This window comes from Carettochelys insculpta, chromosome 26 (assembly GCF_033958435.1).
Source record: "Carettochelys insculpta isolate YL-2023 chromosome 26, ASM3395843v1, whole genome shotgun sequence".
Taxonomy (NCBI): Eukaryota; Metazoa; Chordata; order Testudines; family Carettochelyidae; genus Carettochelys; species Carettochelys insculpta.
Window position 1 is genome coordinate 6,092,549 of NC_134162.1, and position 17,509 is coordinate 6,110,057.

At 52.9% G+C, this 17,509-nt stretch overlaps 1 protein-coding gene across 2 annotated transcripts; it reads right to left on the reverse strand.

Annotated features, from left to right (window-relative positions):
* Nucleotides 1–1,399: 1,399 nt before the first annotated feature.
* Nucleotides 1,400–14,032, reverse strand: FANCE (FA complementation group E). 2 transcript variants are annotated; one of them, XM_074977407.1, is made up of 12 exons: nt 13,915–14,032; nt 12,180–12,413; nt 9,759–10,413; nt 9,006–9,050; nt 8,223–8,282; nt 7,929–8,072; nt 6,502–6,625; nt 4,903–4,978; nt 4,319–4,385; nt 3,737–3,862; nt 2,795–2,895; nt 1,400–2,455 (listed from the first exon to the last, which is right to left on the reverse strand). In XM_074977407.1, exons 1-12 carry the CDS (start codon nt 13,950–13,952, stop codon nt 2,452–2,454), a joined length of 1,674 nt encoding a protein of 557 aa, XP_074833508.1. In that variant the 5' UTR covers nt 13,953–14,032; the 3' UTR covers nt 1,400–2,451. The 2 variants fall into 2 exon arrangements, with proteins under 2 accessions (XP_074833508.1, XP_074833510.1); XM_074977409.1 differs by lacking the exon at nt 1,400–2,455 and having other exon boundaries at nt 2,791–2,895.
* Nucleotides 14,033–17,509: the final 3,477 nt, after the last annotated feature.

Below are 17,509 nucleotides of genomic sequence, written 5' to 3' on the forward strand. Positions count from 1 at the left end.
TCACTGCAGGCACTTGAGCAGGAAATGTAACAATACAGACTGTGTCTTCTTCAGCCACCCCGCCGTCCACCCCAGAGAACAGATTAGCAGCTTTGGTTACTCAACACTAAAGGCTGGGTTTTACAGTTATGCCCCAAAAGACATTTCTTTGGACAGCTATCCTCACCTTAAGTAGGAACTCAATTTTGGGGCATTCCTGGATTTAAAGGGGTACAGAAAGAAATTCCCATCAGTGGATTTCCCTAAATGCAGTAATATGTACAACAGCTGATAAAAGCCATGGAGAGGCCACCATTTGCTACCCAGCCCTGTTTTACAAAGCAAGGTTAGGGGCTAATGATCAGAATTCTCCTCCCTGCAAGCTAATTCAGAACCACTAACTCCAAGGTGCCAGCCCGATACACACATGGCTATGTGACTTGTACAAGCGTAGCTATTAATATCTATTTGTGACGATGTGGCAATTGCACTTTTTGTACAAAGTGTATCTGAATCGCAGGGTCCCCTATCTGTTGCAATGCTCCCCAGTGAGCGGAAGAGGACTGTTTGATCTTTAAGGCAGGGGTGACACTTGGTTTTCTGAGGCCTGGTTTACGTTAGAAAATTAGGCTGGCATAACTATATTGCTCAGGGTGTAAGACACCCCCCAAACGGTATTGTAAAGCCGACCTCACAGAGTGAGGCAAAGTTACAGTGCAAGTTATTGTGTGCAGGGTGGGTGTAGCTGTGTTACACCCAGGCTATTATGCAAGGAATAGAAAATAATATCTTTTATTGGCCCAATTTATGTTTGCAAGTGAGATGAGCTTTGGAGCTATGCACAGCTCCGCTTCAGCTTTTCTCCACCTATGGCTGGTGGGAGGCTGAGGCTGCAGTGGGTGGGGGTTGCATGGAAATAGGCGAAGGCTAGAGCAGGAGCAGAAATAAGGGCAGCCTGCTGAACTTACAGGCAAGAGAAATGATTGCATTCAGGCAGTGACACTGTGCAGAGACTCAGGAGCCTACACCGCTACCTTGGGATCAACTGGGCGGAGTGCCTGAACCCTGGTGGAATGGTAATTGCCTCTGTGAGTGACCCATCACCAGCGTTCCCTGTAAGCTGAGTGTTTGGACGGGTGCCCAGCAGAGATTCAAGGGCTGCCCATCTGCGCACCTACATCTGCCAGCCTGGGTTTCCATTGGTGGTGCACATCCAGTATCTATAAAATTTATTCCACCCCAGATGAAAAAAATTAGAGGCAACATAGCCCATCACACTCTCTGACCCAGGGGTGACTCATTAGGACGACAGGTGGATTATTAAATGATCTGTTTTGATGTACCGCCCGGACAAAGAGAAAGGACAATGCAACCAAATGAAAAGAAAACAAATGAATTTCCCTTCAGGTTTCAGATGGACACACATGGTACTTTTGTGTGCAATGAGAGGCAATCGGGAACAGTAATCAACTCAAAGTGAGTGGACACAAGGGACAAGACAGACTCCTCAAGACACACAGAGGCAAGTTGTCTCCTTTGCTGAGAGACCTGAGCAGAAAGCTCTCGTCTGTGGCTGGGGGGACAGCCTCCTTCAGATCCCCTGTGCAGGTCCCCCCACGAGCACTTCATTCCTTTGGAGCAAGGAAGAGCAGCTGTGACGGGCTCACTTTAAAAAGGGCACTAAACCAATTACATCTCCACTTCATATCAGCTTGTGATCTCTGAGGTGTTTATCAGAACATATCTGCCTTCCCACCTGGGCTGGAAGTTTCATGAGAAGCAGCTTTCAGTGCCATAGTTCAGCCTCATCAGCTATTTTGACCCTTCACGTGGAGGCAGTTGCAGAAAGGGAAAGTAAAAAGGCCGAGGAAGGTATGAGCTTCCAGAAAGATCCAGCTCAAGTTCTGAGGGAACAGCAAGTTTCACCAAGTCTACAGGGAGGTGGTTCGCTTGGCGGTCAGCGAGCTTCGCCAGGAAACCCTCGACTCTGGGAGACCCAAAAATACAGAGGGAGCCACTATGCGTGAAGGTTTTTTATGCAAGAGAACAGCTCAAGTGGGAATGCAGGGGGCGGGGGACAACTGGGGTATTAATAAGGGCAGCTACACTGGGAGTTCCCCTAGAATTTTAGTTCTTCCTGAATTACGGGATTTTCCACACAGTATCTTCAGGGAGAGGGGCAGCCAAGGGACAGCCTGTTAGAGGCGCTCAAAAACTACCTCTCTGTCAGCTGTATTCTGCGGGCACCCATCTGATGATACATCCTGTGACCTGTTCTCCTCACTTCTCTTACGCTGGCTGTCATGACACTTTTGGAAGCCAGCCACTTCCTGTGCCAAAGAGATAGTGTCATGGTCACCGACAGTAGGAAGGAGCCCTTCAATCCTGCCCAAGCCTCGGTGGCTGGAGTCCGGGAAGGCAGTTGTGTACACCGTTCTGTTCCAGTAGGATGGCTGGCACAGTGTGGCAACTTCACCTGGGAGGAAGGAAGAGAGAAAAAAGGACTCAGAAAACACTGAGGGTCAGGGAACCTTACCTCAGAGTAATGGCTAAAGCAAGACTTCAAAGCATTTTCCACCCCTTGCGTGTCAGCACCAATGCTAGGAACGCACGCGCCAATGCTAGGAATGCATTTTCCACCCCTTGCTAGCATTTTCCACCCCTTGCTAGCATCGCACCAATGCTAGGAATGCACGCGCACAGAACTATCTTCTCGCCCGCCCTCTTGGGCGGCTTGAGGTGTGGCCAGTGGGGGCAGATGACTCTGAGGCCCTCCCACCCCCAGGGAACACCAGGGATGGATTTATTTTTTCACCTGAGAGCTATTTGTTCCAGAGCAACCTGCAGAGATTTCCGGAGAGCCGTGTGGTTGACCTCCAGAGCAGCAGACAAATGGCTCCGGTGGGCTGGTGTAATCTGTGGAAGAAGAGGAAAACAGATGACATTTCGGCTACACTGGTTCTTGATTCAACGGAACAGTGGCTGGGATGAACTGGTTCCTTTCTCATCAACAACCACCGAGTTCCACTGAGTGAGGTGTTCCCCCATCTTAACAGCTGGAAGTTGGGAGCCCACCTGGAAACACTCTGGGCCCGATTTTAGGAGGAGCTGAGCATAGGCAGTGCCCACTGAGTTCTACTGGAGCGGTGGGGGGTATTATTCTTCTGCAGTACCATCTGTTCAAGAATTGTTCAATCCCTCTGAAAAATCAGGCCCCAGGTGTCCCAAGCAGAGCTCCCCAAAACCTGCAACTCCCAAAAGAAGTGGCTATGCTTGAAAACGTCCTTGCCATGCCCCTAGAAATAGGCAGGTCAGCTTTGAAGGTCACAACCAAAAGGCTCAGACTGAACACACTGCACAGAACTCAGGGGCTTCGAGGTGCTGGGGTTCCAGGCAGTCTAGCCCTTTTAAACCCGGTGCTTAAACCACTTTGTCCGTTATTCAGAAGAACCGACTGCTTTGGAGTCTTGGGCCTGGCTTCTAGAGGGGCTGAGTTGCAGGTGCTCAGCATCTCTGAAGATCTCCAGGTCTAAGTGACACTTCCCAAGTCGCAGGGGGGTTGCCAGTCAGGAATCCCACATGCACGGTGCTCCGCCATTTAAGACGGGAAGAGAAGAAGAAAATCCAGCCCCAGCTGAGGCCTCTTTCACCAAACAAGGCACAGGTAGGATTGGTCCAGTGCAGTTTCCTCTGAGCCCTGGGCCTGGTAAGTTGCAACCTGACCCCCAGGGGCCCACAGCTCTCAGTCTGGACTCACGTTGCTGCTGTATACAGTCAGCACCGCCATCATCAGCTTGGCGTAGTTCATGGACTGTGCCAACTCCTGGGCCAGCTGGCACAGTTTCAGGGCCAGGAGGTTAAAGAGCTCCTGGGGCAACTCCACCTGAAAGACAGACATGGACACGGAGCAAGGAGGAGGACAACAAAGGGATTTACAGGGAGTAAGGGCCACCTTAAATACCCAGGTCCCCAGACTAGGGGTTCTAGGTAAATCGAACTCAGGAGCAGTCAGCGTCCGCTAACATCAGGAGCGTCCTGCCAGGCGCCTGAGAGCAGTGTAGGGGAGGGACTGACTGCCGCTGCTCTCATCTACAGTATAATATGGGGGTGCTGCCCAGGAAAACAACTGGTCCCAGTACACAATGCTCCATCTCACTCCACACAGTCTAGAGATGGTAGCACAGGCCGTGGGAAAAACGGAGACCTGAGCTGCGGGGGAGAGAGAGAGGACTCTGGTCTCCCGGCTGTCAAGCTGGCACCTTTCATGGCTCCCAAATTCACACCCAGCTAATTTCAAAAGGGTCATTTCAATAGATCAGGAGAGAACACGTCTGCTCACCTGCCTTCCCAGCAACGTCTGCACAACCGTGAGGAGCTCCTCTGACCACGGCATCTCCAGGACTTGGCTGGAAAGAGCAATAAAGTCAGGGCTACGCTAGAAACGCTGGCTGGCAGAATAACGTTGGATAAGAGCGTGACTAGTTTATGCTGCCAAAAGGTGCCTGTGCAGACTCCGTTTTAGCTCACTAGAAGCGCTAGGATGAGCTACACCGAAAAGAGCATTCTTGTGCCAGCAGAAGCTGCATCTGCACTAGGGTTGGTTGCAGGACTAGCTGTGTGACCCAACCCTTTCTCGTGTCTGTGCCTGGGAAAGAGACACGGCTGAGCTGCAGGCACTGATCAGAACAGACTGCTGCCCACATCTACCCTCAGAGCTCTTCAGGGTGTAGGGCTCGCCTGCTGGCCCCCAGCTCCCACCTGTGCGATAAGAGGGAGTGGAGGGGGGAACTGTGTGGCTCCAGGACAGTACCTGGCTCAGCCTGGAGCGTGGGAGGGAGGAACCAGTGGGCGATCTCATGCACCAGTCATTCCTGCGTGAGGGGACACAGTGGGTGAAAGTTCCTTCCCTTCTGTAAGATTTACCTGAGCACCAGCCTCACGTACTCCGGCTCCAGGCAGTCCTCTATCAGCTCGCACACCAGCTTGGTCCGCTCAGGGCCTGTGAGGAGAGGGTAGGGTTCGCCACAAGCAGCCACACCCAAAGCAAACCTGGGAGAGGTGCCTTTGGCCCTTCTCCTCAATCAGAAGGAAAGGCTGTGTCTGCCCTGCCAGAGAGGCTGGCGTCCCCCTGCCAGACTCGTGGAGAGAACAGCCGCCACCAGTCCCGGTCACAGAGTCTCAAATCCAAAGAGTGCGAGTTGGGGCTACTTGGTCTCATTCCAAACATGCCACTCAGGGCCTGGTGTCCTGCCCTTCTCAAGTTGGAGCCGAGCCACCTTATGCCAGGGCAGAGCTTGGCACTCAGGGGCCAGCTTTGTCCTGGGTAATGTGCTGGATTTGGTGGGGGAGCCCAAGCCATAACATTGAGCTGAGAGGATTGTAAACTAGGCCTTTCAACCTCACGTCTCAGTGCCAACCTGCCTACATTGGAGCATCTTCCTTTGCATTTTCAGATACTAGGTTCCCCTAGGACAGGGGTCGGCAACCCAAACAGCAAGAAGAGCCATTTTTTTTCAAATGTGGTAAAAAGTCATTAATTCAAGAGCCGCGATGTATGTGAATACGAGACGGTTCTTAATAAATAACATCAAGCTGTACTTTTTGGAAGCCCTCTTTTAAGAACAGCACACACGCAATGATTTGTAACGTGCACAAACTTTTTACACATGCTATTTCCTCACACTTGACACGTGTGTTTGTACCACTGTCTTCCTGACTTTCACTCCCAACCCCACTTGAATGAGGCCAATTTTACATATGTTTAATTTCAGTTCTCTCTCTTAAAACGCGTGTTGGCCTTCACAGCAGGAATACCGCAAGCTCCCTTTTCCTTTTCCAGATCAAGACTTTATAAGCAACATGATCAGAACACAATGCACTGCACACGTGAAAGGGGGACTTATCCGATGTTTCGAGATCACATCATTTGCTATTTAGATCTGAGTTGTTCATAGTTGGGCTTTTAGATGTTCACGGTTTATCGAAAATAACCAGGAGGGTTTTCTTATTCACTTTGCAGTTATAGGGTTGGGAGCCACAAAGAAGTCTTTAAAAAGCCGCATGTGGCTCCAGAGTCGCAGGTTGCAGACCCCTGCCGTAGGACCTTCCCTTCAGACCTGGTGCTCTGGGACAAGGGCTCCCACTCCCATTCAGTCTAGATCAGGAGTCCTCAAGTGTTCGCACACCCTGAGCTGCCATCAGCCATTCATGACGGGGCCGCTTTGTTCCCTCCGTAATGCACTGGGCCCGTTGCACGGGTGATTGACAGGAGGTGCCAAACAATGATCAATGGGGCTTTTCCAGACACTGGGGGACCCCTGACCCTTGCGACTTAGCAGCCTGGCTGCAACAGACTTGGCGGACAGAAGTGAACCCGGGGTCTCCAACCATGAAGTTGGCTGGTGATCCACCGATCAGGTACCGCAGCTCAACGTCACAGTGAGAGCAAGCAGGCTGCACAGTACACACACCCAGCCTTGGAGGGGCCCTTCTCCCTATAGGATGGCAGGGCTGCGTGCTCACCTACTCCCGGGGCCTGCAGGGTTGGCGCAATCAAGGCACAGCAGACTGGACGAGCATACTTGGAGCAGAACGAGGTCAGGGCAGCCATGAGATGCCGGGAGGCCGGCTGGGTCAGCGAGAGGACCTAGGACATGGGAAAGACATGCAACCCGAGCAGCGCTTAGCGGGGACATGCAGATCTTTTCGCCTGGAGCCTTTCTATCCCTGGATGGATCTGCAAAGCCTGGGTGTTTAAGGGGGAATGTTATTGAGTCTAGCACACCCCATTTGGAAATGGCACTGTCTCCCCGCTGAAGGCGAACGGAGCTAAGGAGAAACCAGCACCTGTTCCACGTTGTTTTGCTCCCCTCTCTAACGTCAGGGATGTCTGATGCTGCCCCAGCCTGGCTGAGGTCCCTCTCTGCAGTTCAGGCTCTTGGACGCTGCTGGCAGTCAGATAGCGCAGAAGCCACTGCCATGTGCAATGAGTTCCAAGCCTGAGACCTCTACCAGAGCCCCACTTCCCTCCTCCAACCACATCACTGGCATCTGCGAGCGGTAACGGCAAAGCTGACTGCAAAGAGATCTCGTAAAACTGGGCAACAAAACTGCAGAAGAACTTCAATGCTGGTAAGTGCAAAAGAACGCCCACCAGAGAACACAATCCCAGCTGTCCGGGCAGAATGATGAGGGATCAATTAGCTGTTACCACTCAGGAAAGAGACCTGGGAATCATTCTCAGACATCTCAAACATGCACTCAGGGTGCAGCAGCCCCATTCTCTGGGGGCATTTCTACACTGTAGAGTTATTATGGAATAGCTTATTCCAGAATAATGCAGCCACACTACAGGGAAGACCTACAATAAGCAAAACTTATTCCAAAATAGTGTGTCTACACACAACAGAGCCTATTTTAGATGAGAGGGTTTCCAGGGGCTCTAGCAGGAAACAGGCCATGTCTACACAGCAGCCTTATTTCGGATTAACCTATTCTGGAACAGCTTACTTCAAAATAGCCCCTCTTCCCTGTCTACACAGCCCCGTTCCAAAACGTCTATTCTGGAATAGGCGCTACTCCTCGTTGAGGGAGCTTTATGGAATTCGAAATAAACCGTCCGTTATTTGGAAATTATTTCGAAATAGAAGTTTTGCTGTGTAGACGCTCACAAAGTTATTTCAGAAGAGCGGCTGTCACTCCCAAACAACTTTGCTGTGTAGATATATTGGTGTCCCTAAAGCTCTGACTGCCAGCAGATAGGACTGGGTGGCAGGGGACGGATGTCTCAGTAACTGCACTGTTCTTTCCACTCACTCGGATGTATCTGGCACAGCCCTGGGGGAAGACAGGACACTGGGCTACACGGGCGAGGGAATGGATCCTAGAGGACACTGTCTTGGGGACCATCTGCCAGCTCAGCACCCCTTAGGCGGGCCATCAGTACATACCCGCTGGAGGAAGAGCTGTTCCGTCAGCACTGCTGCATTGGTGTAGCTGAGCTCGGGCCTGAGAGCCAGCAGCTGGGTGCAGAAATGCACCAGGGCATGTTCCGGGCGCCCTGGGAGCTGGAGTACCGAGCACAGCCCCTCCAGCTGGAAGAGGGGAGAAAGGCCGTACAAGCGTTACGGGCGGCAGAGAGACGTTTCCCAAGCACCGAGAGAAGGTTGAGGCTGGTGCTCTCGGGATGACTGTTGTATGGGCTGTAGTCAGCAGCGCTCACGGTGTTACTGCTGCCCACTCACCTGGCCGGGGGTGCATTCGGTCAGGATCTGCAGTTCGGGAGGGGCGGCCCCATCTGTTTGCTGAAACAAAAGGGGAAATCAGGCAGGCTCTTCAAATAGCAGGTTCCAGCCCCGTCCCCCCCAGTGGGTCTCAACGGGACACACAAGTTGGACAGACCCAGGTCTGAAGCTCAGGGCACAGCAAAGCCACAAGATGACAAATCATCCGGCTTTGTGCCAGGAAGAAGAGCAGCATCAGCAGAGACATCAGCCCAAATGAACACTCACATAGAGAATCAACTCTCCAGTGTCCGGGCTAATCAGGAAACTGCTGGGCGGCAGGGGAGGAAGATACATTCCTGACCCTAGAAGGCTCTTACTGAGAGGCAGTTTATCTTAGTGGTTACAACACAGGATTAGCTGCCTCCACTCCCAGCTTCTGTTCCTAGCCTCTGCCACTAACCTGGAGCTAACTGCTCAGTCTCTTGTGCCTCAGTTTCCCCAGCTGCATAGAGGGGATAATGCCAGGCATTACAGGGGCTGGCGCCTGCCTCTGAGCAGCTGACCCCCCACCACTTACAGAGAGGGCACTGTCCACTGCTCAACAGGCAATCCTAGCTGTTTGTTCGTGGGTGAACCTGGAGGGGGTAGCAGCAGGGCTGTCCTTTTGCAGTATAGGTCACCCTGTCCACCTCTTCCTGCAAAGCCTGGCTCCTTAGATCACGTGCGTGCTCTTCCCGGAGGCCCAGGGTGAGCTGATTTACACCACACGCTCCAAGTGGAAAGACGGACCCAAATACTTACATTTGACTCCATCTCTAGCAGCATCTTAAGCCTAGGTATGTGCATCTGAGAAGAAACAGTTAAAAGCAGTTAAAGCCTAGAAGGGACCAAACAATGGGGAGGGAGGCAAAATTCCCAAAGGCTCAGCCCACTGTGCTTTCCCATCAGGTTCTGGGATGAGACAGGGAAGACAGAGAAACTAATCTCCTTCATTCTCCCATTCTGAACGGTTGGGTTCCGCTGCTGTGCGCTGTTAAAGAGCTGCTGCGCTTCACTCCAGAAGCAGCTGCATTTCCACAGTGGGCCACAGCACCCCTAAAAACACCACTCTGGCTTGCAATCAGTCAGCAGACCCCTGGGGGATCTGTGGGTGGAAGGAGGTACACCCAGGGTAGCCATTATTCCACTCAAAGGCAGCTGTTACCCACAGCTCTCGCTGCAGAGGGTCAGCTGCTAAAAATGGCCGAGAAACTGAAGTTACAAAATAATCCCTTTCACACCGACACCACTTATACCTGGAGAACAGGCCTTGGCTCCAGGCCCAACTCCTGCCAGTGTCACTGATTTTGGTAGCCTTTGGGTGCAGTACAAGTTCCAGCTGTTCGGAGCTGCTGTTCATTGGGGCAGGGGATACAGCCTCACCAGGTGAAGGATAAGGAGCTGTATTGGCCACACTGCTTTGGAAAGGCTGGGCTCACCGTTCTGTGTGAGCACTGAGATACTCACTTAGAAAATAACTGAACAGACAGAAGGAATTCAAGCCCTAGCTGGTACCTGCATGCAGTCAGGGACTTCTGCTGCAGCGTTGTGCTGGGAACCCTGACTGGCCTCTCTCGCCTCCACGACTGTGTCTTGCTGGGCATTTTCATTGGCCCCCCTTGTGTGGCCCTGAATGGACTCATATCCAGCCTCCTCCGTAGCATCAGCTCCTTTCAGAAAGGCGCTTCCCGGCAGAGGCTCCAGCTCTGACCCACCCTTTTCCAGCCGGGACCTCTTCCTCTGCCTCTCCCCTTCAGGGTCCGGACTCTCTTCAGCTGCTTGCTTGCGCTTCCCAAGCTGCAATGCAGAGTCAGGGGCATCCCCAGCGGGCCAGAGCTCGGGGCCTGGATGCTCCGGGATGAACCAGCTCCATTGCCTTTCCAAATCTGGTTTGATCTGAGGGCCACCCATGAGCTTCTGGCACAGACTTTTAAGCTGCTGCTGGCATGTGTCTGTCAGTGGAACTGGAGTCAAACAGCTTCTATCTTGCCTCAGCCCCCTCTGAAGCAGCTCTCCCAGGGCCTGTACCCAGCGGTCTGGGCTGGGATCTCTCCTGGTGGCCTGAAGCAGCTGCCTGAGGCAGTCCTTCGGCACGCTGCCCTGGACCATGTGCAGCAGGGAGAGGAGATTTCTCTGGCACAGCACAGGAAGCAGAAGCAATGTTGGCCTCCTGAGCAGAGGCAAGCGATTGAAAAAAAAAAAAAAAACGCAATTCATAAGAACATAAGAACGGTAACACTGGGTTAGACCAAAAGTCTATCTAGCCCAGTGGCCTGTCTGCTGACAGAGGCCGACGCCTGATGCCCCAGTGGGAGTGAACAGCACAGGAAATCACCCATCTCCAAGCCTCTGACAAACAGAAGCCACGGATGCCATTCCTACCCATCCCGGCTAATACCCACTGATGGACCCAACCACCATGAATTTATCTAGTTCTTTTTTGAACCCCATTAAAGTCCTGGTCTTCACAACCTCCTCTGGCGAGGAGCTCCACAGGGGGCCATGCGCTGCATGAAGAAAAACTTCCTCTTTAGTTTTAAACCTGCTGCCCTTAATTTCATTTGGTGACCCCTAGTTCTTGAGTTACGGGGAAAAGGACATAATTTTTCCTTACTCACTTTCTGCGCACCTGTCATGATTTTATAGACCTCTGTCCTATCCCCCCTTAGTCTCCTCTTTTCTAAGCCAGAAAGCCCCAGTCTTTTTAATATGGCGCCGTTCTAAACCCCTCCTCATTTTTGTTGCTCTTTTCTGAACCTTTTCCAATGCCAATATATCTTTCTTGAGATGAGGTGACCACACCTGTAGGCAGTATCAAGATGTGGGCGTACCATGGATTTATATAGAGGCAATAAGATATTCTTTGTCTTATTCTCTCTTTTTTAATGATTCCGAGCATTCTGTTTGCCTTTTTGACTGCTGCAACACGAGTGGATGTTTTCAGAGAACTATCCACACTGACTCCAAGATCTCTCTCTTGAGCAGTTATGGCTAAATTAGCCCCCATCAGTTTCTGTGTATAGTTGGGGTTATTTTTTCCAATGTGCATCACTTTACATTTATCAGCATTAAAATTCATTGGCCATTTTGTTTTCCAATCAGTTTTGTGAGATCTTTGTGCAGCTCTTCACAGTCAGGAGGAACGAAAGCAGTTCGACAGTGGACCTGCTTCAGGGGAGGGGCCCGCTGCTGGGTGCTGCCTTGGGAAGTCCTAATACGCTGCAGAGGAGCAGAGAGGGGCTGCCCTGGTGTCTGATGGGGACAGGCGCAGGGCGTGTAGGAAACGGGATATGGAGCTGAACTCCCCCAAGGTGTGGGGAGGGCATGAGGGCTGGGGCCACTCTTGACGCAAAAGCTCCTCCACGGGGGTAGCAGCACGAAGTCCAGCACACAACGGCCCCGCCCCAGAACTGCACGCTTTCTGGCTGGCCGGCCCCTGGCTCAGTGAAACAGGGAAGCCCCCAAGCGGTGCCGCAGCAGTTACTTCTGTGGCCGCTACAGTCCAACTTTATTACCCAGCAGCGCTGGGAAATGGGGGTTGCCAGATAATAAAACACACCACTTATTTGAGCTGGGGCCACCGGCCCTGCCCTGCTAGCTCGGTAGCCAGCCCTGATTGGGCCCAGCGGTTAACCAGGCTCCAGATAACACAGCTTTTACCATATTAGTACGCCAATGAGCGCATGGCTTCTCCTCCCCACTCAGGGCTAACACTGGTCTCTTTCTTCCCCCTCTCTCCCCATGCCGCAAATGAGCAAGAAGTCTGGAATACCAGGCCTGGTCCTGTATGATGCTGAGCCGCCTCAGCTCCCACTGGCTTTAAGGAGACTCAAGGCCAATCAGCACCGTGCAGGATGGAGCCCTTAGAGACCCAGAACAACTGCCAGACAGAGACATGATCACAGGAGTTCTAAACAGACAACATCGGTGACTTACAAGGTGAGGGTCTTCTCGGGCCCCCGCAGCACAGGCTCTTCGGCACACAAGGTCTCTGTGAAAAGCTGCCACTGGAACACCTGCCCCAGCTGGTCGCAGGACTGGAGGCGCTGGAGGGCTCGGAAGGCAGCTAGTGCCCCACGCGGCCCGGACGCCAGCGTGTGGAGGAGGAGACGGGAAGGCTTGTCAAACCTCTGCAGCCACACAGCTGGGGGAGCTTCCATTTCTCCAGCTCTGCAAAGGACATGTTCAAAGCGGGTGGGACGTGTTCCCAGCTCCCCTGGAGGTGCAATAAAACCCCAAGAGCAGCAGGAGAGCTGATGGGGAAACATGCTGTATTGGCTCAGGCCATAAAAGTGCTGCATAGGGAAACAATGAGTTTGGCACCCAACGTCCAGATAAGACCACGGGGTTGTTTAGCCCAGTGTGTCTTAAACTACGTTCCACGGAACACAGGTGTTCCACGAACACCTCGCAGGTGCACCGCGAGTGTCTGGAAAAATAGTTCAAAGGTTTACAGGACAGAGCCATTTTACGATAGTAACAGTGAGGGCAGACCCCGAAACATTTTATTTCTACATCTCACAAGAGTGGTAGTCATCTGGCAACACAGCCAGGTTGACGACCAACGTGCTAGCCTCCCCACTCCTCTGATCTTCTATCTATACCATGGAGTAGCAGCTGTACATGGCACATGTATATATCATCTATTATTAAAACCAGATACAACATGACTTCTTTATCGCTATGATCCCTGACTAAATTACTTCATTTTGTTTTTGCTGTAGATGTTCCTGTTCGGTTTCTTTTTGGTCTGACAATTTTTTTCGGAAGACATTTTTCATAGGTGTTCCACGTTAAAAAAAACAAAAAACAAAAAACAAGAAGTCCCGTGGCACCTTATGGACTAACAGATATTTTGGAGCATAACCTTTCGTGGGCAAAGACCCGCTTCATCCAATGAGGTGAGGCTTTGCCAAAATATCTGTTCGTCTGTAAGTTGCCACAGGACTTCCTGATGTTTTTGAAGATACAGACTAACACGGCTCTCTCTCTGATACGAGTCGCATAAAAGAAAAATATTGTTTGAAGTTCTGTGGTCTCAGAAAGTTCAAGAAACGCGGCTCTAGACTATGATTTGAAAAGCGTTGGCTAACATGTTAGCAGCCAAGCATTGTCCTGTCTCTGCATGCTAAAGGCACGTTCCCTTGTACACAGATTTTACAGCACCTCCCACATCCTTACAGAAACTATGCCCAAGAGAAAAATCTCAGGCCAAAATGTTCAGCCTGGAGCATCTGCAGCTCTAAATCCATAGGTTCCGCTACAGCAGAGGCCCAACGCTCTGGGTGAGAACCCCTTGGAGGTACGCGTACCCTGGGGGTACACAGAGATCGTCAGGCGGTGCCTCAACCCAGCGAGAGATTTGCCAAGTTTAACAACCGGCTGCAGAAACAGCACGAGCCCAGCGCCAGCCAATCTCTCACACGCTGACTGGTTTTGACTGCGCCCTACACTTGTTTTACAACCAGATGGCCAAAAAAAAAAACAGGAGAGAGCAGCTACGTGTCAGCGCTCCTGCGGCTGGGATACGTCTGCGTGCGGCTGTCTGGTTTTGTAAGCCAGTCCTACTGAAGGGCGGTGAGACCTGGGGGGTGCCCACAGCCCATCACCCTCCTGCAAGGGGCACAGGAGCCTGGACAGGTTGAGCCCCCTCCTGCAGGATGCAGAGTACCTGTGTCTCCTGGTCGCCTCTGCTGCAGCCCTGACCATCAGGCCCCTGCCTGTGGGCTGAGCATGCCGCAGGGTGACTCTTTTCTGCTTCCCCACTCAGCTTGGCAGGGAGGGACCAGCCACATGTTCCACTTCCTGGTTCAGGTCCCTTCTCTTTTCCTTCCAGCCCTTAAAGGAGCAGTGACCTGGTTGCGTCCCTTCGCCACGCAGCCCCCACCCCCGCACACTCAAAGACCTCACCCCGGCCCCACGTTCCCGCCGGCTCACAGTCACTCACCCACCGTTGGCCGAAAGGCCAGACAAGGACACAAGGGCCCTTGGCTTGCGTAAGCCTCTGTGCGCTTTAAGAGCTCAAAGGACATCAGGGCCAGGCTAGTCTGTACAGCCACAGCCAGCTCTGAGCACGAGAGCTTTTTGGTGCTGTTTTCACTTTTTGGGCAGTCACTTGATTTGTCTCTCACACACACAGACACAGACACACACACGGTTGGTCAGCTTAGACTCACGCTAGGTCCCCTTCCCTTTCTGCGGAGATGGGGCTTCCAGCTTCTCCACAACCAGTGTTTCTTCTAGTTTTGTCTAGCCACGGGTGGAATAAATTTTGTTTATGTGTGGATGTGCACCACCCGTGGGAACACAGGCTGTGGGCTGCAGGCACTCTGCAAATCAGCTGAGTGGCCGCCCAAGTGCTCAGCTTGGAGGGAACACTGTCCACAGCTGCCAAATTCATTCAGTCCATTTCACCCCAGCGCCATCTGTCCCTCCCTAAGTGCAGCATTTATCTATGCCCCCTCCTCCCCATCACCCCTTCCTTCTGGTTGCTGCCTGCTCAGGTTTCTCTGCATCCTCCCTTTCTGGAAGCAGCTCTCCTGGGAAACCTGTGAGGGTGCTCAGTGCACACGCCCAGCTGCCTAGTGTTACGGACTCTGGAGGTCCCATTTATTTGTACCTCAGATATGGCAGACCCAGCACCCCCAGCCAGTGTGTGCTGTAAGCTGAGCACTTGGACAGCCACCCAGGAGAGAGTCAAGTGCCACTCAGCTGATTAGCAGAGCGTCTGCAGCACCCATACATGCCTCAGTGCACATAAACTTTTGTTCTGCACATGCATGGAAAAAATAGAGGGACCATTGATCCCGGTCCTCCTGCAGTTCCACCCCCTATTTCGTCTGCTCCAGAAGTTTGTCACCTTCCCTTACCCAGGGCTGGGGAGGAGCAGGCAGCCAGATCCTCTTCACCCCCTGGCCAGGGCTGGCCTTGCACCAAAAGAGACAGCAAACTGAGTTGTGAGGCTCCTCCTAGGGCCAGAGCCGTGGTTTTAACATGCATTCAGTGTCCAGCCCACTGCAGCACTGATCACAACTGGAAACTCAGGCCATTGCTGTAACGGGAATAAGCCTGACTTACTCACACTGCCTGAGCTGCAGCGAATGCACCAAAAAGTAAATATGGAGTTTGGATATTTTTTTTTTCCTTTTCAGAGGAACTGTGGGCAAACTGCACTGCGCCCCCTCTGCCTCGCTCCCCAACGTATGAGTTCTCACCCGATGGCCTTTGATTTTTAAGCTCCTCTGTGGCTTGGCGGGGGGTGGGGGGAGGAGAAGATTTGTCCAACTGCCCGTCACAATCACCTGCAATTTGCCTTATTCCAAAAGTTACACATGCAGCATGCCGGTATTAGCATCAGCACCACCTTTCGCATCCCCATTGGACTGGGCGTCCTACAAGGAACTAAGAGCCGAGCCTTACCCCCAGATTGCTTTCGGTCTAACTGGCCGGCTTGGTTCCTCTGACATCTATGCGCAGAGCTGCTGCAGGTGTTTGCTGCTGTAAGAGAAGTCACCAGGTGTCACTGTCACATGCACTCAGCTCTTTTGATTTGCACAAGACGGTTTTCGGTTTGGAGGATGGGGCCGTGGCGTAGTTCGACTGGGGAGAGCAGCGGCCTCGTTTGCTCTCTGGGTGGAGATGGTGCCTGCAAACAGGCCAAGGGTGAGTGCTTGAGAAGGCTGGTAGAGCAGATCTCCCGGGGGCCATTTGTGACCACCTCTGTTCTAAGGCTGGGTAAATAAATTGCATTCAAAATACACCCAGGGTTCACCTCCCCAAGTGGCCCTCCAGTAGGCAGGTGACATGCAAAGTATTGCTTGGTGCAAATGTGGCAGCCTCTGCTCCCCCCATGCATAACATGGGGGGTGGTGGGGAGCCAGACCATGTGTGAAACCACCAAACGTACCAACGGCGCAGTCCCTTCAGGAAACCCCGTAACAGGCAGGAAGGCATGAGCCCCTGACCCCCCCCATGGTGCCCCCCCCGCCCCCAGACATGACTCAGGCCTGCAGTGACACAGGACAAAAAAAAAAATTGCAGCTTTATGGATTTTGCATTAGCTGGGCCCAAAGCACCAACACCTTTATAGCGGCGCTGTGCTGTGCACTGCCCACTTGAGAGCGCTTTCCTATTGACCCTTGGCTGTGCTGAGCCGCAGCTGCGCAGGACTCACTGGTGGGGCTGGCTTGTACTGTGCTAGACCCCATTGAGTTCTGTACCGCGAAGGCACAGCCTGCTGCTACGCCGTCTGACAGCAGCCGGAAGCTGGGCCCATTCCTCACTGCAGCCCCTGGAAGGAGGGACACCCCGCCAGTGTGATCGCAGTGCGAAATAGAGAGCGGACCACAGGCCCAGGAGGAAGAATGCCCCCACCCCACCCCGTGGCCTTTCAAAGCTGCCTGTAGTTGTAGTGGGCACATTCCCCACTCATGAAACACTGCCCCCACCACTGCAGATGCTGAGGTGAGAAGGGATGGGAGGTACCTTTTCCCCCTTCTCTCTGCTTTGCCCACTTCCCACACCAGCCTCCGTGGACACCACGTGGTCATAGTCACACAAGGCCCATATGGGCTCTGGTGGGGGGGGACATCCCCCCCCCATCCATGCAACAGTCTCTTGTCAAGGTCCACCCTCTATTGGGTTTAAGCCCCTCTGCCTCCTGGCACTGCACCGCTCTGAAACTCCAGCAAGTCGTCACACGCTGCGACCTTTTAAAGGGACTCCACTTGTGCTGGACTCTGAGAAGGCATAATGCCCCCATCCCCCGCCCTGTTCTCCAGCCCAGCAGTTCCTAACCGGGGTCTGCCCCCCCCGCCCTGCCTGGCTGTCCGTGAGACACTGCTGGTTTTGTGCCTCTACTTGGTGGTACTGAGTACTGGTGCCTCAGCAGCCGCGGGATTCCCGGACCAGGTGACAAGGGCAGGGGACGGGGGGGGGGGGGCGGGGGGGGCGGGACATGCAGCCAGCTGAGTACCAGCTCCTCTTTTTTTTTTTTTTAAAACCAAAAAAAAACCCACCGCGTGAGGGTGCAACGGGGGGTAACGCTCAATAGAAATGAGCGCAGAAAAGACGTTGTGAATAAACTTCAAAGTTACAAGCAATGGAACCACACCAGTGCGCTCACGAGGTGAGCCAAACGCCCATTTGGTGCTGTGTAGGCCCAGTCGCTGGGGTAAATTGGTTAGTGATGCGCTGGTCAATTGAATGGGGGTGATGTCAGACATGAGTACACGGCTGCTCACCCCATGCATAACTCGTGGGGGGGG